This window comes from Arvicola amphibius, chromosome 5, assembly GCF_903992535.2.
Source record: "Arvicola amphibius chromosome 5, mArvAmp1.2, whole genome shotgun sequence".
Taxonomy (NCBI): Eukaryota; Metazoa; Chordata; class Mammalia; order Rodentia; family Cricetidae; genus Arvicola; species Arvicola amphibius.
In genome coordinates, this window is record NC_052051.1 from 8181236 (window position 1) to 8205300 (window position 24065).

General features: G+C 47.2%; 1 protein-coding gene across 1 annotated transcript; it reads left to right on the top strand.

The window, feature by feature from the left end:
- The first annotated feature begins 6889 nt into the window (after positions 1-6889).
- LOC119815492 (1,25-dihydroxyvitamin D(3) 24-hydroxylase, mitochondrial) lies at positions 6890-22174 on the top strand. The gene is made up of 12 exons (XM_038331637.1): positions 6890-7147; positions 7310-7500; positions 8299-8392; positions 10659-10755; positions 13593-13684; positions 14631-14742; positions 16016-16161; positions 18979-19145; positions 19897-19975; positions 20575-20772; positions 20871-20990; positions 22108-22174. Exons 1-11 carry the CDS (start codon positions 6890-6892, stop codon positions 20979-20981), a joined length of 1545 nt encoding a protein of 514 aa, XP_038187565.1. The 3' UTR covers positions 20982-20990; positions 22108-22174.
- Positions 22175-24065: the final 1891 nt, after the last annotated feature.

Below are 24065 nucleotides of genomic sequence, written 5' to 3' on the forward strand. Positions count from 1 at the left end.
GTGTGTGTGTGTGTGTGAGCTTATACTGTGCATTCTCTCAACCCTCCCTTCCAAGAGTTCAAATGTGATGCTTCAGTTGGATGTCTTTGTCTCCACAAAACTGAAACAAACTTGAACTGCCATAAACAGTGAATCCTAGACAATGAGACTCCTGAGACCCTCCACCCCACCTCAGCTGGTGAGCACTGACAGACATGAAGGAGGAGCCTTCAAGAGGAATCCGGCTCCAGCCACTAGCTGTAGGACCCTCGGTGAGGACAGCTGTAGCTGGTCCAGCAGACCTACCAGAGTGGAAGGTAAACAGTAACAAGAGATGGCTGTTTCCCATCTCTGTGTGGCAGAGAAAGAGCACCCGGCAGTGACGCAAACCCATCCACTACAGAAGTCAGGAGGATGGCGGTCTGCTCGTTCCTATCTTTCAAGTGTGAGTGTGTGGTATTTGACTTTGGTTAGAGTGCAGAAGTCAGGAGGATGGCGGTCTGCTCGTTCCTATCTTTCAAGTGTGAGTGTGTGGTATTTGACTTTGGTTAGAGTGCAGAAGGTGTACCCTCACTCAACAGGCCTCCTATCCTTGCTCATCCCTGACACACAGTGCTGGCTGGGGCTGGTGCCTGGCACTCAGCCAGGTCTGCTGAGGACTCCTCCAAAGAATTCCATTCTGACTGGAGAGAGTGAAAACAAATCGAGCAATCTCTGGAGATATCTCCTAAATTAATTTTCAATGGGAAATGCCACCACGGTGGAAGACTCTGGATGCTCAAGTGTAAACACATAGGATTCCAATTGTCCTACCCACACTGTGGTGACCTTGAAGCTGGAGCCAGCCCCTCCTCATTGCCACACACTCCTAAGAAGGAGAACAGAAGGGCTCTCATAGCTGCTCTCCCTGGGTGGACTAGCCAGTAGTACAACCTCTGTCATACGAACAGTTGGGCAATTGCTACCACACGAAGTTTGAGTACATACTCAGTTGACGGAGCTTTTTTAAATTTTTTAAGAGAAAGGGACTCTTCCAGAGTTGATCTGGAATTGTTCCGGTGGTCCTCTGTATGACGATCAACAAACAGTAATGGAGCATCCGCGTTTGCGCCACAGGGCATTTCCTTTCCCTGACGACAGAGGTACTTCGTGTATCATCTCCTGGCAAGGTGAATGTTCGGTGGTTCACTGCAGAGCTCTGGAAAAGGTTAGTCAGTGCTCAGGAGGCCCATCTGAGTCAACAGCCCATCAGATGCGTCAAGGCAGGCTCCTGGCATACGAGAACAAACCAAACTGCTTCAGGGCTAAAGGATTTGCAGTAGGAATCCCAGCATGAATTTTCCCTGAATTTACACATGGATGAGATTAAGCAAGTCATACCAAGCAGGAAAACGCACAGAATAGGTACCTGTGCAGTGATGCAATTTTAAAAATTATAAAATGTATATGGTACCAAAGGAAATAAAGAAGGAAGGAAGGATGGAAGGAAGGAAGGAGTCTGAAAAATCAATTCAAGATCAGACAGGGTTTAAAACCACTCTCAGCAGCATAATGAGATCAAGGTCTGCCTGGGCTACATGAGCGCCTGTCTCACAAAACAAAACTAAACAAGGAGAAAAAAAATCTGTGGACTTTTTCATTCTCTTGTTTAACTGGCCTATGGATCAGACAGCTGCAATAGAACCTTCCAAAGTCTCCGTTTCTAATGACAGCTAATGGGCATGGTGGCCTCGTAGTATCAACAATGGAGAGGCTGAGATGGGAAATGCCACAGTTCTGGGCCAGTCTGGGCTATTTAGGAACTACCAGGCCAGCTTCAACTACAGAAGGAGACTGTGTGTTATTTTTTATAAAATATTAATAATGTCAGTCCTACCAGGCTAAGTGGTTATGGTGTGTGCTTCCCTTGCAGAACTCAGTGCCCATGTGAGGAGGCTCACAATCAATAGTAAATCCAGATTGGACACACACCCTCTTCTGACTTCCATGGGTACCTACACACATGTGACACAGGCACATACATATATACATATACAAATAAATTAATCTTTAAAACCCTGACTTTTTAACCTAGGTATTCATGCCTTGCTCTTCCTCTGTTTTAAAAAAAGGCAACTCTTTTTGCAATGAATTCATTCAAAACCATCCCCCTCCCGTGTGACCGTATTGGGGGTTGCCAGATACCTTTATCCACACTTGGAATAAAAATATTGACTGACCAACATGACCTACTCCTGCTCAGAAACCAGTGAGCCAGTTCCCATGCCAAATGGACTCCATGAAGACAAAGGCCGCGTTTCACCTGGACTTTTAATTCCTCTTCTTAGCCTACCGGGGAGAGCCTGCGATGCCCTCCAGTGTTACAAATGAGGAAACTGGGTTCAGAGAAGCCAGACACCTTACCCAGCCCACACAGCCAGTGAGGCAGAGAAACACTGTTTCAATCCAATCCGATGAGGCCCAAACTGTTATTTTTGTTGTGTTAAACTGCTGCTTTCTGTAAGGTGCCCTGTGAGCATCCTCAGGGTTTACCAATAACTTCCTCAGAAAACAAAGGGTGTATTGTTACTAAACTCTTTGGGTTTTCCTGGAGAATGAGGAAATAATCAGTAATCAATTGCCTATTATTTACTTATTGGGTGCTATTCAACAGAAACAGCTTGTGTCATGTGTTACAGGGGAGATAATCAACAACAACAACAAAAACAAAAACAAAAACCCAGCAGCTTACAATTTCGAGGAAATTTAAGTAATTGGGAGGAAAAAAACCACAGGAGAAAAGCCATAAATATTATGGCTTCAATGACCCAAGAGTCTGTTTTTTATAGTTATGAATTCGATGGGCAGTCAGATTCATGCCAAGGGCCTGCTCCTGTCGCTTTCAGAAAAACTCCTGCGGAGCAAGTACAGTTTTTAGGAAGCATCACTGTGGCTTCAAGCGAGGGGAAATTGATGCTGGCGTATGCGCTGTTGAATGACTGAGCTTAGATTTGCCCTCACTGGGACCCTCTTTACTCCTCTACTTCAGCTCAACTAGACTGCAGTTTGCTAAACAAAACAATGTGATGTCAGCTGCTTGTGGCCCAAGGCAAGATGGCAAGTTTGAGCCCAGCCTAAGCAACTCAGTGAAACCCTGTCTCAAAAGAGTTAAAGATCTAGAGACCTTGTTCAGTTGGAAGGGCGCTTCTCTGGCGTTCATGAGGTCATGTCTCCAAAGCCCAGCATCACAAGCACAAATTACAACTGTTTAATTGAGCACGGAAATAATGATCGCAACACCTGCCTTCCATGTAGCTTCAAAGAGCAGGGCCTGCTATACATGCACGCCCCACGGTGAGTTCCTGCACGCCTCATTTTGCTAAGGACTTTATCTGCAGGGTCCTCACAGGAGCCTCTGCTGCTACCGTCCTCATTTCTCTGAGTTTGGCTGCAGTGTTGGTTCCAACAGTCTCTGCTCAAGAAATGAAAAGTCAGCCCTCGGACTTTCCACAGTCAAAAAGTAGCTCTGAAACTCTCGCCCTAGTGCAGTCAAAGTTTGAAGTTTGAAGCTGTATTGCCAATCCATATATTTAAAAGAGTTTTGTGTTTCCTAGGACAAAGGATCAAGCCTTTGCCTTCCACATACATGTGTGAGCACACACACACACACACACATTCACATATATAAGCATATATGCTCACACACACTGCACAGAAGCATACCACACACATGCACACTCATACATACATACATACACATGCACACACACACATACACACAAACAAAATGTCATGTGTGGTTGCATAGTAGAAAGGCTGGGGTCTAATTAATCTTTTCAGGACTTGGTTAAGACTTTTCGGAACCATAGAGGTGGCCTGGGCCAGTCTTGGAGATGAGGTTGGCACTTAGGAGCCACTTCCAGATTCTTCATTAGGAAGAATGACTGGCTGCATGACTCACAGAGGCTATGAAAAATGTAGGCATGAAGCCAATGGAGAAAAATGAGTCCCTGAGACTGTACAACATAATCATCCGGTGTTATGAGCCTCTTTGGGGACATTGTGAATGTAACTCTTACTTGATAATTGTTCTTATTGTATATAATTTTGCTGTATTAGCATTAAAGCATTTTCTTTTCATTTAGACCAAAAGGGGGAAATGTTGTGGGATATTTGTACACTGTATGAAAATACATTGCCGTGATTGGTGTAATAAGAAGCTGAAAGGCCAATAGCTAGGCATGGGGTATAGGCGGAACTTCCAGAGACAGAGAGGACGCTGGGAGAAAGAAAGGCAGAGTCACCAATCAGATGAGGAAGAAGCAACATGGGCAGTATGGAGAGATGAGGTGGCAAGCCTCGCAGCAGAACGTAGGTTAAAAGACATGGGTTAAGTTATAAGATCTAAGTGGGACAAGCCTAAGTTAAAGCCAAGCTTCCGTAATTAATCAGAAGTCTCCATGTTTGAGCTGGCAGCCCTGAGGAGAAAGCACTGCTACAATCCCCAGTCAAACCTACGTCATCTGAAACTTGTCTCCTTCTTGAGCACACAAAATAAAAACAGAATGAGGAAAAATAGCTTACTGGCTGAACTAGGAAGACAGTTGCCACATATCAGTCTTTACAGCATCCACTGTCAGAAGAGATGCTGAAACAGACCCTCCCTCTAGGGATGTCCTTTTCCATCACCAGCAGCATGAGACCACTTACACCACTCTCTATGCCAGATACCCAAAGGAAAGCATTCTAACCCCATCCTTCTCGGCAAAGACATTGTCGTTGAAGGAAGAGTTCCAGTAGTCTCATATAGGTGGTGCTCAGCATGGTGGGACAAACCGGTCATTCTAGCACTCTAGGGGTGGAGTCAGGAGAACGAGGAGTCTGAGCTAGCCTCGGCTATGAGACACTGTCTCATGAGAGCGATAGAAATAATGATGCATGTGGGTGTCAGGCTGGGTCAGAAACTGCCAGGTGTGAATGTCGCTGGAGCTGCTGATATCTGTGACAATGGGCAGGGAGGGTGTTTAATTCCTTAAGGGTGGTGGTGTGTGTGGGGGGGTGAGGCTGCATCTGCTTTCAGCTCCTGTGTTTTCCACATTGAACTGAGGTGAAATTCTAAATAGAAATTTTGATGCAAAATTCCTATTTTGTCACAAGCTCTCAAAAATGTAGCGTATGGTACCTTCGTACAGTATCTGGTTTGCACTATATTACATATAATAAGATGTATGTTTCATGAACACATAAAAGACTATATAAATTTATAGCTGTGCCATATGTACACTGCCATGCGTATTTGAATTGGTCTAGTAGATTACATCTAAGTCATTATTTATGTATAGCTACTGTTTTTGATTCACCCTGGTCTCTTAAGACAAATTTGAAATGACAGTATTGGAGCCCAAATCACAAATCACATTGCAAAAGATTTTTTGGAAACGGCAGATGTTTACAGAAGACTTCACAGGGAAACATTGCTAGAGCTTGGGTCACAATAACCTTAGGTCAGGTGACTGGAAAGCAGGAAATCTGACTCCTGCTTGGGTGCTGGTGGCTTTGCACTGGATCTGCAGGAAACAATGTGAGTCACTTGGAACCAGCAAAGAGCAATTTCCTTTCCAGAATTAAGAAAGTGAGTTCTATCCTATTGTAGTCAGCCACAAAAGCACAACTGCGTCTGTGGATAGCTCCGCTTGCTTTAGGTGGACTTTAGGTGGGGAGTGGGGTTCTTGGGAATCTGTGGGTGCCTCTGCTCTGCACGGGGTGGGTGGATGGCCAGGAAAGGCTTAGGGGAAGGGAGGGAAGCTGTCCAAAGGAAACTAAGCCATGCCCTCCAGCGCATTCCTCAATCTCCAGAAGAGCTAACGCCACTAGCACCCTTTATTGATGGAACTGCGGACACACCTATGTAACACGCATTGATTCACTCAGTTCCCTAACAACCCTCTCTGAAGCATCTAGGAATCTGGTAAAGAAATTCTGCAAACAGTATTGGACTTTCCTGCCTAACTTAAGACCCACGGTAAGAAGGTCACAGCCTCCCTTTTGATGCATTCTATACTAGTCTCGAGTCCCCTCCTCCTTTAGGCGCTCAAAAAGGCAACTTTCGTCCAACGGTAGTCCAGCTCAGGCTGCGTAAACCTATCTCCCGGGATGCTGGAAGAATCGAGCTCTCCACTCGCTTGGCAGGCGCGGGCGGCCTTCCGGGCTGTCCTCGGGGACCTTGCCCGCCCTGCTTGGCGATTGTGCAAGCGCAGCTTCGGGCAGCTGCAAGGCCAGCTGCAGCCTGCAGGAGGGCAGGGAGGCGCGCTCGCAGCGCACTCGCTGAACCCTGGGCTCGACGCGCCTTGCCCGGGTTATCTCCGGGGTGGAGTCCACGGTGGCGGAGCGCACCGGTCACCCTAGGCCTTGGCGCCCTCATTCACCTTGCTGACTCCATCCTCTTCTCACTCCCGTCCCCCCCTCCCCGCGTCCCTCCCAGCTTTGCCAACAGGTCCCCCTCCGCCCTACTCAGCATGCTCATTGGCCATCCCGGCATGCCCTATATCCATAAATACGAGGTCCCTGCGTCTGGGAGCTTGAGAAGGCACACCGAGGTACATCCTACCTGGCGGCATCTCTTCTACCCTCCTTGACACCGTGTGGCTTCAGACCGGAGAAGTCAAATTTGGAGACCCACTGAGGACTCAACTCAGAGCTACCAAACCCCGGCTGCTCTTCTCCAGCCCCTGTGGCCAGCTCAGGGCAGTCACCTGTGCCCTAAGCCGCTGAACTTTGCAGCATCCCTGGGCATCTGCACCACTCCACCACACCGGGTTCTGTTTGCCTCTCTTCCCAAATCGCCAAGACTTCAGAACCCAACACCACCTCCAAAACACTTTACCCCTTCCAGTGCCTGTTTCTCCTCGTAACCCACGTGTCTCCTGCTACTATGAGTTGCCCCATTGACAAAAGGCGTTCTCTGATCGCCTTCCTGAGCCGGCTGCGGGACCTTGGGCAGCCCCCTAGAGGGGTGACATCCAAGGCGTACGCTTCCCGAGAGCCAAAAGAGGTACCCCTCTGCCCGCTGGTGACAGGTGGTGAGAGTCGGGACGCCACCTCCCTGCCTGGACCAACCAACTGGCCACTGCTAGGCAGTCTACTGGAGATTCTTTGGAAAGGTGGCCTGAAGAAACAGCATGACACTCTGGTAAATAACTTGTCACTCCCCTCTTCCCTATTCCTTCCGGTCGGAGTGGCCAGACGGGGGTGAGGGGAAAGGGAGCTCAGGCGGCCCGGCAGCGGCTCAAGGAAAAAGCGCCCCCAGCACCAAAGGGTGCGTGCTGATGGCATTAGGCCCGCCCCTCTGCAGGTAGAGTACCACAAGAAGTACGGCCAGATTTTCCGGATGAAGCTGGGCTCCTTCGACTCGGTGCACCTGGGCTCGCCGAGCCTGCTAGAAGCTCTATACCGGACGGAGAGCGCGCATCCCCAGAGACTGGAGATCAAACCCTGGAAAGCCTATCGGGACCACCGCAACGAGGGCTACGGGCTGCTGATCCTGTGAGTGTCCCCCGCGGGGTGGAGACGGTGGGGGCCAGGACATGCGGGACAGTAGGGAAGGGGGTAGTTAGAGTTTCCTAGGGTTGGACTTTTCTTATGCAGAACGAATACAAAAGCCCCTGCTCCAATGAGCGCCTGAGCAATCCTTAAATTATAGTGTAGTCGTGGGTCTCCCCAAAGAGCCCTACAGTGAGGGGATGCACACATGCCAGCCTCCCCACCAGGACATACCTAAAGCTCCAATCTCTTTTAATTTAGCTTCATGTTCCTGGTATTAATATAGGCAAGATTTAACCCTAATGTCAAATCAAGTGTATATAACGTATATATTATATATATACATATATATATTATATACACATATAAAATTTCTGGTCGCTTTCATCATGCGTCTTCTCTTTGATCCCCCCTCTCACTCCCGCGGAGACTCTCCCTGATCCCAACAACTCCCCATTCTAATTTTATGTCGCTTTTGTTGGTGTTTATGATTCCCTGAGGTTGCTTGCACGAGCATGGGTGGGGTTATTTAGAGCCTGTCAACTTGGTCGGAGCCTACACTATTGAAGAAAAATGACTATCCCTTCCCCATCAACCATTAACAGCCATCAGCTCCCCTAGGTAGCAGAAGAACGCTGGGAGCCCCTCTCGGGTCCCTAATGGACAGCTGTGCATATTCAAAGCGTGCTAAGGTTCCTGAGAATTTCCCTGGCAACCTGCAGGGTTAGCTTACTCCCGGTGCTCCGCGAATCGCTGCGCTGCTTCTTTCCGGGGCGCCCTAAACCCAATCCGTCTCCGCAGGGAAGGAAGAGAGTGGCAGAGGATCCGCAGCGCCTTCCAAAAGAAACTGATGAAGCCGGTGGAGATCATGAAACTGGACAATAAGATCAATGAGGTGTGTGCGTATACTGGGGCCAGCTTTCCCTGGGCTCTCCAGGACAGAGGGCTGCTGATTAGTCTTTGGGGCACAACCTTTGAGGGGCCTTTGCAGTCAGAATAGGCACACAGAGAGGAGAATGAGGGTACGGGGTGGGGAGTACTCCTGTAGGCTAGTCTTCTGACAACGGAGTGGGATAAAATGGCATGGTGTGTCCGGAGATTTCACATTCCATGCCGATGGATGATGCGGAAAAGATCCCCGACAATGGGCAAACCTTACCCTTAAGAATGACTTTATTTTTTTTTAATTAAAAACTTTATTTAACTTTATTTCATGCACATTGGTATAATGATGTCAGATTCTCTTGAATTGGAGCTACAGACAGCTGCAAGCTGCTATGTGGGTGCTGGGAATTGAACCTGGGACCTCTGGAGGAGCAGTCAGTGCTCTTAACCACTGAGCCATCTCACCAGCCAGCCCCAAGAATGACTTTATACCATGCTAAAGGACTTTAGCAACAGCATGGAGCCAACAGGGGGCCATGCAGCAGGCTTAAGGATACAGTGTCTCTTCTTAGTCTTGTTCATGTTGGAGGTTGATTTGAGTTGGACCTGGACCCAGATGGGCTCCTACAGCTTAGGAGCTCTAGAAAACCGGATAATTAATATAACACAGTAATGCAAGCTCCAAGTCGGACGTTTAACAAGCTGCATAATTAAGCCTTTTCTAGAGGGGATAACTGCTCCAAACCCAGCTAGCTATTGTCATGTGGTGGTACACACCCAGGGTCATCTTGTGGTAGTAATAGGGATGTGTTAATAAGCCAGGTTGTGGAAATCCATACATGTGAAATTTCTTGGGTTTTCTTTCTTTTTTTTTCCTTTTTCTTTGAGACAGGGCCTCCCCCCATGTAGTCTCTACTGGCTTGGAGTTTTCTATGTTTCAAACTCATACAGATCCACCTGCTTTTGCCTCCCTAGCACTTGGGTTAAAGGTGAACCCCCACACTCAGATTTCCTTCTTTCTTACTTTCCTTTTTTCTTCCCTTGGCTTTTTCATATAAAATTCAAATTACTTTTAAATGCATTACATAAGCAAGCTAAGCATGCCCGTTTGTTACCTGCAGGCCTCCAACCACTCACCCCTTCTCTTGGGTATAGCTTAGCAGGTCGTCAGTTATTGGGACAAGTAACATAGCATCTCTGAACTGTTTCTCATCTGTGATGTGGAAAATGGGAGCAATGGCTGTGCCTCCTGCCTTGCGAGGTTGCAGTGCAGGTCAGCTAAGATAGCACACTTTATAACCACGTGTGGTCCCAGACACACTTCACAAGTGTGAGGCCTGTCACCTCAGGCTCTGGTTTTGGAGTCCAGCAGCTTGTATAACTGTCCCAAAGTTGCAGTTCTATCTACTGAGGAAGCTATGTCTAGAACTTGTAGGTTTCCTGGCTCCAAATTCCACATACTTCACACAAACAGCTGGTGGGAAGACGGGTTTCTGCCCAGATGTGGAAGTGCAGCGTGGAGATGCCACTCCCAACTTCGCCACCATACCTGAGCGGCTGTTCCAGTTAGTCTGACTCTGCCCTCGGGTTCACCCACCCAGTCTGCCCACAAAGGATGCTTTTCTTCTTAGAGGATCAGAACCAGAGCTGGGAAGATGGCTCAGCCAGTAAAGGGCTTGCGCTCTTTCATGGAGACCTGAGTTCAAACCCCAGAACTGGTGCATGTGTGTGTACTCCAGTCATGGAGTTCAAATCCCAGTACTGGTGTGTGCGGGAGTGGGGGTAGAAACAGGAGGATCCCTAGGAGCTCATTGGCCTGGCTGGTCAGCCACATTTCAGAACTTCAGGTTCAATGAGAGACCTTATCTCAAACATTAGGATGTGGGGCAACAGAAGTAAACACCAAATGTCAACCACTGCCCTCCACACGTGAGCACATTGACACATGCCACCCACCCACCCACATACATACCTCTCTCTCTCTCTCTCTCTCTCTCTCTCTCTCTCACACACACACACACACACACACACACACACACACTCGTGAACATAAAACAATTGCCAGAAATACCCTTGAGATGAGCCTAAAACTTGAGTTTCAGTGGCGACAGGAAGAGCTTAGGAAACAGTGAGGGACAGACCTGGAGAAGACAGTGTATAATTAGTGCCAGTCACCACCAACAGCAGAGATACCCTCCAATGAACGCCCCAGCTTGAACTTTCTCTGTCCCTTCAGTGACGTAAAGATGTGTCTTTCCTGGTTGCTTTCTTTCAAGGTCTTGGCTGATTTTATGGGGAGGATAGACGAGCTGTGTGACAAAGAAGGCCGCATCACAGACTTGTACAGTGAGCTGAACAAATGGTCCTTTGAAAGTAAGTTGACTCTGTAGTCCTGTTCGTTTAAGTTTGCCAGAGATCTGGGGGATGAAACTGAGCTCTTCTTATACTTCCGTAACGATAGATGATCAACAACTCGGACTAACCCATACAAACCCATTTTAGTTATGACTTGTAATATAGGTTGTTTATGAAGTCATCCAACAAGCATTTATTAAACAAATCCTATATGCCAGCCATTGTTAAGTACTAGGGACACAGTGAGGGACAAAGTGGACCGTGTCTTTGGCTTTACAACCTACAATTCTAGAGTGACAGATACAGGACATTTAAAGGACCAAAGAGCCGACATGTGGGCCTTGAGTGGACCTTGCTAAGGGGAGTCCTCTTCACTAAGGAGACGAAAGTCAGGAAAAGAGGAAGCTGGAAAGGCCTCTTTGGATGAGAGTTCCAGACAGTGGAGCCGGGAGTGCAAAGCCCCCACCTAGGCACAGGTGTGAAGGCACAGGTGTGAAGGCACAGGTGTGAAGGATGCTCTTAGCGTGTTGGCTGGAGGCAAAGCAACAGCAGCTGCCCCTCCCTTTGCCTCTGCACTCTACACAGAGACAACAGGGAAACCAGGAAATAAAAATAGACTGCTCTGCTGCCTTTGCATCCAGAGACCAAAGAGAGCACTGGGGAGGTAACTGAGCAGAAAAAGGTCTGCGTGCAAACATGAAGACCTGAGTTCAAATCTCCAGAACTCACACCAAGTCAGACACAGGAGCACAAGTCTGTGATCCCAGGGCTCCTGTGGCAAGATGGGAGGCAGGGGGAAGGGAATCCCGGGAAGCTCTCAGGCCAGCTAGACTGGTGTATGAAATCACAATCTACAAGGGACCCTGTCTCCAACAAAGTAGAAGGGAGGACCAGCATCAAAGGTTGTCCTCTAATATCCACGTGCTCAGTGTGGGGGGGCATACATGCCCCTATAATCACACACTTTACACAGGCACACACACGCACATGTGCACACACACACACACACAGAGAGAGAGAGAGAGAGAGATCTAAAAAGTCAAAAGAGTAGATTGGTAGGATTGGTGTGCTAGCTCATGCCTGTAGTCCTAGCATTGAGGAAACTGGGGCAGGAGGATGGACATGAACTCAAGGCTAGCCTGGGCTACACAGCAATATCCTGTCTCAAAAATCAGGGGGAAAGTTTATTTCCCTTTTTCCAAAATTGGGTCACGTAGCTACTGAAGCTGTCCTGGGGCCTCAGGATTATTATCAAAATTCCAGATCCACCTTGATTTCTTGCCTATAGACCTGATTTCTTAACTGGATGCCCTGGATAAAACTGGAGTTGTGTTATGGGAAAAGCGCTGTACAAGTCAGGGGTAAACTGGGGTAAGAGCAAGAGTAAGAGTTGACCTTGTACAAACAGCAGCTGCATTTGCGCAGGCATACAAACTTCGTGGCATGAGTTTGCAATGTACACCCAAAATAATGCCCACAATTGGGAAAGCAGTACTTCCTGGCTGAATCCACCTCTCTGCCTTGTCTTCAAAACCACAGGGTTGTGTGAGTGGGTCAGAACTGCTGGGTCCGTGGTACCGTTCTGTGCTGATAAGCCCCAAACCCTGCGATCTTAAGGAACTTTCCCAGAGAGGACCAACTAGTTATTAATCCTAGGTGTTCATAAACAAGGAAGTTTGATGTTGATTTTACTGTAGTTTTTGTGAATGGTCATTTTCTAAACGATCTTTATCCATTCATGACTCTTCCTATACAGGATTTTGCCATGACCACTTAAAGCCTCTGCATTTAGGGAACATTCCCAATCACTGATCTAAGTTTACCTTGAAGGGAAACAATAACGCCTCATAACTTCAAGATCAGCTTCACAATTGTGCGCATAGCTGTAAGAATAAGTGAGGGACACTGCTTCGCAGTCAGGGGACGTCCCAGAGCTGTGCCACAGGCTCCTGGTGGTACCCAAGTCAGGCCTTGTGGGATAAAAAGGCTACTGAAAGCTTAAACAGGATGCATTCAATCAGGAAAATTAACAGTTACAGAAGGTACCCTTTAAGACAAGTGGGGGGCTTTCTAAACAACCACATAGTGAGTGGCTCTAGTAAAGAACAGGCCAAGCTCTCAGGGACATTAGTAATGTGTCATGGTCATGTAGGGCAACGTCATCATTCTTAGATTAATGCTATGGTACAGATGCAAAGCATCATGGGAACTAAACACTGTTACAGATGCTGCCACCCACACCAACCCACATACATCCCCGTGTGGACACACAGTCAAGGAGAAAGTAATTAAAACAACATGTTCAATCACCACATCTAATTCAGGGGGCATGGGTACCCTAGAATTCAAATTTTCTCTATGTAAAAAGTTTTAAAGACTAAGGAATCTTATTTGAAAATAGGTTGAACCTAAACAACATTATTAAATGAAAAACAGAACAGAGAAACGCCTGTCCTGTGCTGGCCCAGTTCCTGGCAGGTACGGGACCTTAGTCCTTAGCTCATCCTTTTCCAGCCCTTTTTCTCATGGCGACTTCTGCATCCCCAACAGCCTGAGTCAAAGCGGCGCAGGTCTCTGAGCCAGTGATACACACCTCTGTCCTTACCTCTCCGAGACTGATGGGACGGTGCGTCTCTCGTCAGGATGGGAAGCTCATGGGTCATTTGTTCCCAGAAATGATGTCTCGAGGGAGAAGAGAGTGTCCCTGGCCTCCTTTCTCACTCTTTGACATGTCGGTTTCCTTCCAGAAGAGACCACAATGTCATGAGACACAGGACTCAGTCTTTAATAGCCGGCTAATCATAGACTCTGGTGTGCTATGATTAAATAACAGGAACGATTATTCTCAATGACAGGCATCTGCCTCGTGTTGTATGAGAAGAGATTTGGGCTCCTCCAGAAGAATGCTGAGGAAGAAGCTCTGACCTTCATTACGGCCATCAAGACGGTAAGCCGTCTCTCTGGGCAGCCTAACAGAGCCTGTCCCTGCGTCTCCCAAGGAGGAGTGTATACGCCTACGTATTTTCATATTAGTCCATTCACTTTGATATCTATATTTTGATATATTCATGTGCACCAATCACAAACATACAAAAAGCCTATTTTTTATCAGTCTAGGCAAAGTTATTTTACTACAAAAAAATTGTTTTAAATGTATTTAAGGTGTCTCGACTAATGGTCACTTGGTTCAAAGGTACCTTTTTAAAGTTTCAGAATGTTTCAGATTTTATATTTTTCAATAGTGTGGGTATCTTGAGATATCATAGTAGCAGTGAAATTGATTTTGGGATCAGCTAAGGATTCTGTGGTATTCAGAAGCTGGACTCAATAGACAAATTATAGTTCTCCAGCTCTTTCTTCTTCCTTTGCAATTAGACCATATAAAAACTGGGGTGGTGGCGCAGGCCTGTCATACCAGCTGCATGGTCGAGGTGCTGAGGCAACATAATTCCAAGTTTGAAACGGGTTGGGGCCGCACAGTGAGTGTAAGGGCAGCCTAGGCAATGTAATGATCCTTTGTCTCAAAATAAAAAAATAAAATAAAAGGAATATAGCTTAGCTCTATCATGGATGCCTTTTTAGCAACCAAAAGGCCCTAGGTTTGATTCCTAATATAACCAAATGTGTGTGTGTGTATGTATGTGTGTTTATGTTTGTGTGTATGTGTGCATATGTCTGAATGTGAATGTATGTGTGTGTGTATGTATCAGAAGGGTCATGAGACTTATACTTTTCATTAAACACAGAGCACAAAGCCATCTTTGAGATATGAGGGAGCCAGAGGGCCTTTGAACTTTTGGAGATGCAGGAGTCTGATTTAGGACCCTCCCTCTCCAAGAGAACACTGGCTTAGAGAGAAGAATGCAGGGTCCAAGTTCTTGTGTTTCTTCCAGATGATGAGCACATTTGGGAAGATGATGGTGACCCCCGTGGAGCTGCACAAGAGCCTCAACACCAAAGTGTGGCAGGCACACACTCTGGCCTGGGACACCATTTTCAAATCAGGTGAAAGAGCCTCCCTTCCCACTGCCCAGGGCAATCCAGTTGTCCTGACCCTGTGCCCAGGACAGGCCTCGTGTGCTCTACCTGACTGGGTCGTCATGATCTTCCCATGACAATGCTTCTGTTCCTCTCTACAGCTTTCCAAAGTCATGAGCATAGTGGGGCGGGGGGAGGGGCAGCGGGAAGCAGCTTTCTGTCACCCATTCTGCCAGCTGAAGGTGGCTCAAGGAAGAGTTTCCGAGACAGCCTCGAGTCCGTGTGTGGTAGCTTAGGCCTGCGTGTCACCACCTTCTCATCCTTGACTGTGCCATCTTTAAAATAATGACTGGCAGCAATTCCCACTTTGGTACAACGTTTAGTGCGCACAAACATTGGGTAGATTACAGTATTTTGGTGGTTAGGGCTGTTTCTGCTCCATGACATGGGGTATTAGGAGTCGTGTATATGTTTAACCCTTACGTAAACCCACACCGTCAACTCTTCCAAGAGTCCCCAAGCAATGGTCCTGAGACACACTGAAGTAGCTTTCCCAAGACCAGGACATGCTTCAGTCTGAAATGTGAGCTACACCACAGGCAATCACCCTGTCCACTAGCTCCATGGTGATTTTAATTTGGTGTCTGCCCACATAATGAGTTGGAGTGAGACAGTTGTCTGAGTGTTTCATAAATGCTAAATAGTTTGAGTGTCAACAGCGTTCCCAGGCACTGTACTTGTGTGTATGGTTAGTAATGTCCACAGCCAAGTTTAGAATATGCACATAAGGCCAGTTTTCATCCCCTCTCATGCTGATTCCTTCTGGGCGCTGAGCTCTTGTTCATTAGAAAGTGACTATAGACTAGGAGCACCTGTGCAGGGTTTGATAGAAATGCAGACTTCAAGGCCATACATAGTGGTGTGTGCACTATGTGGGTGGTACCAGCACTCTAGAGGCAGAGCCAGGCAGATAGCTAAGGCCAGCCTGGGCTACAGAGCAAGCTCCAGACCAGCTAGGGGTACATAGTGAGTCCCAGTCTGAAGAAAGAGAGAGACTGGCTTCAGGCTCCCCAATCACTGATTCCAAATCAACACTTTTAGAAGATGCTCCTGCGGATCCTGAGAAGTCCATCCATGTCGGCCTTGACCAGTCCTTGCCAGTGTAGCGAGAATAGTCACTGGGCACCTGTCTAGTAAATTGTCAATGTCCCTGAAAAGACTCAGTGTTGCAAAGTCTTCTTGGGTTCTCACCCTCACCCGAATTTTCAGGCTCTCTCTCCTTTCTGACTCTGTCACACAGTAAAGCCTTGCATCGACAACCGCCTGGAGAAATATTCCCAGCAGCCTGGCACAGATTTCCTTTGTGACATTTACCACCACAATCATCTTTCCAAGAAAGAACTGTACGCGGCTGTCACGGAGCTCCAGCTGGCTGCGGTGGAGACGGTGAGGGTGGGAGGGGACTCGGTTGGCTAAACGCTGAGTGTTTTTAAGCAGCTGTGGAAATCATTCTCTCCACCAGAATTACCCGAGTAGCTACAGTCTTGCGAAATCAGCAGTAAGCATCCCATAGTGAGCGCCGTGGGGGACGCAAAGCTTGGCCTCTTGGTGCTTAAGGGCTTGGCAGGGGCTATAGCGTACTGAGTAGGCTCTGGCCAGCACCCTGGTGGATATCGGAACTGACCGGGGAATTTGGAAGCCAATGATCTGACAAGATAAGTTTCTCAAGCTTGAGGGATGGAGAGATAGCTCAGTTGGTAAAGTGCTGTCTGTGCATCCATGAGGACCTGATTTTAAAAAAAAAAAAAAAAGCCAGGTGAGGTGGCCCAGACGGGTAATGCCAGGGCTGGGGACGTGGAGAAAGGAGGCCGCAGGGGACCGGCAGTGTAGCTAGTCCAGTGAGAGCCCCACCTCAAACGATAAGGTAGAGAGTGGTTACGGAAGATGCCTGATGTCAGCCTCCAACCTCCACATGCATGTACATACATGTGCCCCGACATGAACACACACACGGATGTCTTTTAGTAATAACTCAGACTATTCCCATGATTGTATTTTAAATAAGATGAGATAAAAATCGGAATACAGTCTTCCAGACCAATAATACATTTACTGCTTCAAAGTACCAACAAGATGAGCTTGGGGCGGCTTGGTTTTGATTTAAATGCAGCAGCTCATGTGCAATCCACCAGCTGATTCTCCTAGATTCTCCAAGCAGCCGCCTCCCACTCCTGTCTAAAGCGGTCACTGGTGTGACGGGTACTCAGACTCCTCAAAGTCCCACATTCTGTGCCCCTTAAAGCCTCCAGGCAGAAACCTCCCCGGTTGATTGCTTCTTTGCATTTCCCCCTTTCAAGGCTTCTGGAAGGAGAAAGGCAGGGTCCCTGTTTTAGGAGCACACCCCTTGCTCCCCCTCACTGCAGGAGACTGACAGAAGCAGTGATCTGACCTCCCTGTGAGGTTGAATGGCAGGCCTTTCCACAGAGCAACAAGGGCCATGGTTCCTCTGTTTGAAGTGTGAATTCCATGAAAGCTGTTGCCTTGCTTTGTCCGCAGCGAGTCATTCCAGGGACACAAAGGAGCACATGGCCTTTATAAGGCGGTCAACAAACGCTTACTGAGCCGGGCGGTGGTGGCGCACGCCTTTAATCCCAGCACTCGGGAGGCAGAGGCAGGCGGATATCTGTGAGTTCGAGGCCAGCCTGGTCTACAAGAGCTAGCTCCAGGACAGGCTCTAAAAAAGCTGCAGAGAAAAAAAAAAAAAAAAAAAAAAAAAAAAAAAAAAAAAAAAAAAAAAAAAAAAAAAAAAAAAAAAGCTTACTGAGCAAATGAAAAAGGTCGAGAACTATAGAGCCCCTACTATGTGCCCGGCCCTTAAAAAACCTCTAGGAATGAGAGGCAAAGTCTCGTTCCTCTCTAGAACTTAGATGGCAGCGGGGAGGAGAGAGCGGATGTGAAAGCACACATGGCTACTTCAGATAGTGGTATTTACCATGAAGGAACATTTTCTAAGCAAGGGAGTAAGCTGGCCAGTTTAGGCTTTGACAAGTGGACTATAGCTGGTGGGTGGAGAGCAAGTTTGCTAGAGAGGTCAGTTAAGGAGACAGGTGCCCCTCCCAACCAAGGTCGTGCCAGGACAGGCTGAGCCCTTGAGGTTTCCTTACCCACTTCCCCTGGAATTAAGCTCTGCCGTCTTCCTGAGGGGCCCAGACAGTGTCCCCTGGATGTGGTGTAAACTGCACTTACCCAGCCCCATGGAGCCCTATTTGACACTTGTGGTGAGCCGCTCGCTGATATGGTTATACACCTGATCCATTTCCTTTCCAGTCCCATTTATTCTGAAAGCCACCTTGGGTGGATCAGAGAGGCTCGATTGCCTTTAATGTGGAGGCCCCACCCTCTTCCTGCTCTGTAATAATGCCATCCACGGTTTATTTGCAACCAAAGCCACTGGCCCTCTGACATGAAGAAGCCTGCCTGGGAGGCATGTTCTTCCAAAAATAATAAATACCAGCTGGCTCTGACCCGTCTTGTGCTCTGCCCAATAGTGTGAGAGCGGGCCACGGTATCAGTCCCAGCGCCTTTGTGTCTGCAGAGGGAGGACATGACCGCCATGTTTAGGAGCCTGTTGGGTTTAAGTCAGCTGAGGAGCCCCACGTGCATCTCACTCCTGCTGGTGACTATGGTGACTGTTCCTTATTACCTCCAGGAATGACACCAAAGATCCCCTTAAAAGGTCACTAGCCTTTGTCACAAACTGCCTCTGGCTTCTTAGCGTACTCAATTCGATATTAGAATTTATCTCCTGTCCCCCATCCTTTTTTGGCAGGGTATTGCATTCTCAAATGAAGAATTTTGCATGCGGCTAGAACCCTTTCCATGTCCGTGGATAATTTAGGGTGTAGCCAGAAGAACTTGTATTAGATTCCAGAAAGGCAACGCGTTGTGCCTTCAATTGCATTGGGGAAATATCTTTAGAAAGGCTTTCACCGGCCCCACTAGAGCGTTTCTGCCCTTTCTGTACTCAAGTTTTATATCAAGTTTTGCCCACTACGCAAGTTCTACTTCAATTTTTACTTTGAGGCCATGCTGGAATCACGTTTAGGTCTGAAATGAGCCCCGATAGTCCCTACATTTACCCAGCTCTTGTCAGTAGTACGCATTTGTTCGCGCTCAAGCAGTTCCACTGTGGTTCTAAATGTGACCTTTGGCTCACCTGATGGCGGATTGATTGGCAGACTCTCTTATCTGTTTGCCTTTCAGACAGCCAACAGCTTGATGTGGGTTCTCTACAATCTATCCCGGAATCCCCATGTGCAAGAGAGACTTCTTCTGGAAATCCAGAGCATGTTGCCCGGGAACCAGATGCCCCGGGGGGAAGATGTGAGGAATATGCCCTACTTAAAAGCCTGTCTAAAAGAGTCCATGAGGTAAGGACAGGCCTCTGAGTCAATACTTAAGAAAGGGTCTCTTTTGCTTTGGGCAATACATTATGTCACTAGAAAAGAATTCTCTTAGACCATAACAGTGACACCTCTGGATGGCTCTCCTCAAGCTCCCTTCCCTGGCTGATTATAGGCATCTATCAAGCTAGAGAGAAGGGCCTCGGTTTCTATTCTTCACTTTACAGCCCTCAGGGGCCAGCCCTACAGCCTGCCTGTGATGGGCGCTGTCAGTAGGAGGGAGCCTGCTGTGGTTGGTTGTAGGGTTGGAGATTAAGGCGGAGCAAGAAGACACAGAGACTGACCTCTTGGTCTTTTAGCCTCTAGCTCTTCCTGGGGAACAAAATAATCAATGAACCACTAGCCAGCCTTGTAGAAGAGAACAGAATAATCGATGAGCCACTAGCCAGCCTTGTAGAAGGGATTTAACTAATGTTATAAGAAAGAAGAGGCAAACATTGAGAAGGAGGGACTTGTTTTTTTAAAAAACTGAATTCTTTGTGGATTCATACACTGTATCTTGATCATATTCACCCCTCCCCCAACTCCACACAGATCCTTCGCCTTCCCTCAGTTCCCCAGCAGCTGTCGGTGGCCAGTAGCCCCTCAGGATAAGAGAGAGGGTTTCTTTCTCACCCTGACTGGACTTTGACAGCACCTCCACTTCTCATTCTGTTCCTAATGCCACATCCGAGTGTGGTCTGTGGCCACCTTTACAGCTCCAGTTGTGATTTTTCAGGCTTACCCCAAGTGTGCCGTTTACAACTCGGACTCTGGACAAGCCGACAGTACTGGGTGAATACACTTTGCCCAAAGGAGTAAGTAGAATTTACACATCTGTTCCTTAGCAAAACCTGACAAGGTTAGACTTCCCAGGTGTTTATCCCATCTTCCCGAAACTTTTCACCAGGAAAGCATTCATTCTGGAGATCCATAGAAAGATTCACCCTCCTCTTCATCCAGAAAACGGAGAGAGAGGAGGTGATCATGAGCATGAAACCCAAACATGAAGAGCTCTGGGACTGGGGAGGGGTTTCAGTAGGTCAGTTTATGCTGTGCATGTGTGAGGACCTGGGTTTGAATCCCCAATACCCGTGTAGAAAATCGGATGTGGTTGTTTGGGTGAGCATCGTGCAGGACAGGCAGAGGACCCATGGGCCTTGCTGACTGCCAGCGTAAATCGAGGTTCATGGAGAAACCCTGCCTCAAAGGACTAAGGTCAAGTGTGATAGAGGACATCAGGCGCCTTCCTCTTGCCTCTGTGTGTGCACACGGGTCCATGTGCTACCCCACACATATAAACATACATCATACTCTCACTAACATGGCAAGCAATACAGCCATCATTACTGTGTTTCTGTGAATTATTTTGGCTTCTGATTTTTGAAAGTATCATCTCTTTCTGTGTGTTTTTTAGACGGTGTTAATGCTAAATACCCAGGTGCTGGGCTCCAATGAAGACAACTTTGAAGATTCCAGTCAGTTTAAACCTGAACGCTGGCTTCAAAAGGAGAAAAAGATCAATCCCTTTGCCCACCTCCCATTTGGCCTTGGGAAGAGGATGTGCATCGGGCGACGACTGGCTGAGCTACAGCTCCACTTGGCTCTTTGCTGGGTAAAAGTTCACTGGGTTTTTAGAAACACATTCTGGGCTATTCCACAAGGCATGGAGAGAGAGAGTTAATTCTGCTTTTGTCTCAATGTGTGTTACAGATCATCCAAAAATATAAGATTGTGGCTACAGACAATGAACCTGTCGAGATGCTGCATCTCGGCATCCTGGTACCCAACCGGGAACTGCCCATTGCATTCTGTCCACGGTAGGAGGCTAAGGTGAGTGTGTGGGTCCCTGATGCCCTTAGGTGCCTTACCTGGCCAGGAGCGAGCCAAGCTTGAAGATGTCTAGACTTATCTTTATTTCTTCCTACCTCTCCCCTCTTTCTCCTCCTTCCTTCCTTTCTTTTTAATAGATTTTATTATGAATGTGTGTGTTTGTGTGCCCCAGGCGTGTGGATACCCACTTAAGTCAGAAGAGGGCATCAGATGCCCTGGATCTGGAGTTACAGGTGACTATGAGCTGCCCAGATGACGTGGGTGCTGGGAACCCAGCTCAGGTCCTCTGCAACTGTGTCCTTGGCCATGAAGCCATCTCTCCAGCCCCACATACTAGTTCCTTTTTATTTATTTATTTATTTATTATGTATACAATATTCTGTCTGTGTGTATGCCTGCAGGCCAGAAGAGGGCACCAGACCCCATTACAGATGGTTGTGAGTCACCATGTGGTTGCTGGGAATTGAACTCAGGACCTTTGGAAGAGCAGGCAATGCTCTTAACCACTGAGCCATCTCCCATCTCTCCAGCCCCACATACTAGTTCTTTTTTAAACTACTGAACTGTTTTCTTTCTTTTAGCTTGGGCCTGAGAATGTCACTCAAGCCCTATGCTAAGAAATTGCTTCTGCAGTAAACTCTGAGCTTTGTCAGTCTGGTTGGTCTCTCCCAATGCACATTACAATGATCTCAAAACCAGTAATGTGGCCAGAAGTGATATGGGGACACTTTGTTGTCTGATGTGGATGGTGACATCTCCAACCTGTGGCTTGACAGCCACATGTTCGTGCTTGAAGCCAGCCTCTCTCGCTCTGTCTTTCCAACAATGTGATTAAGGTCAAGAGAGGAAGCCATGGAGGTGGGTGGATTATTTAGAGTAACACAGTTATTGTTGGAGCTTCTGAATGAGGTCCCAAGAAATACAGAAATACTTCCATGGTGTCTGTATGTGATAGAAAACATGTCAAACTTTGAGAGGCCACATGAAGTGGCGATGGCGGAAGGAGTGTTAATTACAAGCCCCAGGCATCAGGAAGGCAGGAGGGCACATTTCACTCAGTCAGCTACACTTTTGGCAGATACCTGTGGCAATTTTAATTTTAGTTTTTTGTTTTCAGATGATTGAAGTATCCTGTGTGACCTATGATGGGTGTCTACTTGATTTTCCAGACTTTTTTTTTTCCCACCGAGATCAAGAACAACAATCTTTCCCTTTCTTCAAGAACAGTGCTTATGGCTTCGGTGTTCCTAGATGGCAAACATCAAGGACCTGAGCCTGGGACAGCCTGCCATGGATGGCGCACAGTGCCTTCTGTAGAACTATTCTAGAAGCTGTTGTCTACTCGATGATGTTTACAGAGGCCGTCAGCTCAGGGAAGCCCCTGAAGTGTGGGCATGCCAGCCCCACCCCCAGACCTTACCATTGGTTTACATCGGCCAATCACAACCCTCCTCCCTTCTGTGGACTTGTTCAAGACCTTACCATTGGTTTACATCGGCCAATCACAACCCTCCTCCCTTCTGTGGACTTAACCTGCTGCCCATCCCTCTTTTGTGATGTCACTGGGAGGCCAACAGTCAGCCATTCCTGATGGTCAGCCATTCTAGCAAAGGTTGCTAAGCGTTTTTGCTATGAAACCCAAAAAAGCATCCTTAATTCTCATTGCCAGTTTACAAAGAAAGTCCTACTATGGCTTAATTGTCTGGGGATCTGAGATGGTCTGACAGCCCATTCATTATAGCTCTGTTTCATGCCATTTTTGCGGAAACGTCAGCTGTCAACAGAGCTAAACGTTAGGAAAGGCTCTACAGCTAATTTTCCTGCACACAAGGGGAAATGTGGTTAGGGATTACAAACTGACTATTTTGAGAAGTTCTTTAGTGAAGCCAGCTCCTTGTTTGAGAATGCCTTGCTCATGCAGGGGACTCTGTAGCTTTTATGTCATTAGTACCCTTTTCCTCCACGGTCTTGGAGTGTGGATGAATGAAATCAGCAGTTTCTAAACTGTGTGTGTGCTGGCACATGTGTGAGAGTGTACATATATGTGTGATTGTGGGCTCTAGGCTTCAGTCTGCTTTCACAGAGAAGACACAGGGTGCGGGGCTGTGTCCTGAGATTTAGACACCGCTCAAAGGTATTCATTAAAACTCTAAGAATGGGACTTTCCGTGCCTTAATTTCTTTGTCTATTCAAGGTGATAACGGTAATAGATGTGTACTTCGAGACTACCTGTGCAGCTTGTGCAGTGTGACTTGAGCGCCCCCCCCCCCCCGGGAAAGCATGACGTCATCAGCGCAAAATGTGGAATTATGCACTGCTCACAAACTTAGAAATGTTTACGCGTGACTTGCGCATTTTCTAACCAGCACTGTTTTCTATAGAAGTTTACTGTTTATGTCTGTATATTTGGTAAAGATTTCCCTTTTAGGTTATGGTTTTAGGATAATTCGAAATATGCATCCATATGTACATCTGAATGAATATGTGTGTACGGCTAGTATCGGTATGTGCCTTCTCTCTCTTCTGAGGTTATTTTTAGAGTTATCAATCCAGAGACTAAAGATGCAGTTCTGTGGCAAGAGTGTTCGCCTAGTCTATGTGAGGCCTGGGTTCAAGCCCCAGGACTGCCAGAAAATAAAAGGTAAAATAAACAAGTACACCCTTGTTGTCAGATTTTGTTTTTACACGTTTGTCTTTCTAAAAACAATTACTTTATTTATTTATTCATTTATTGGAGGGAACCCCTGCCACATCACACATGGGAGGTCAGAAGACAACTTAGCGGGTGTTTCTCTCTTTTTAGCATGCATGTGCTCAGGATCAAACACGTTCTCAAGCTTAGCAGCAAGCACCTTTACCACCGAACCCTTTAGCCAGTCCTTATATTTTATATCTTAGAATTCTTTGAAAGTAAGAATGAATTTTTTTAATTTAAATACCAGAGAGATTTTTTTCTCTTTGTTATGCCTCGGATGACTGCTCTTCAAGGGTTGAACGTTGTTTTAATAGTAGAAACTGTGTGGTGTATGGTCATTTTACAAGCCCTCACTGCCAGTACGAAAGTTCAGATTTTGA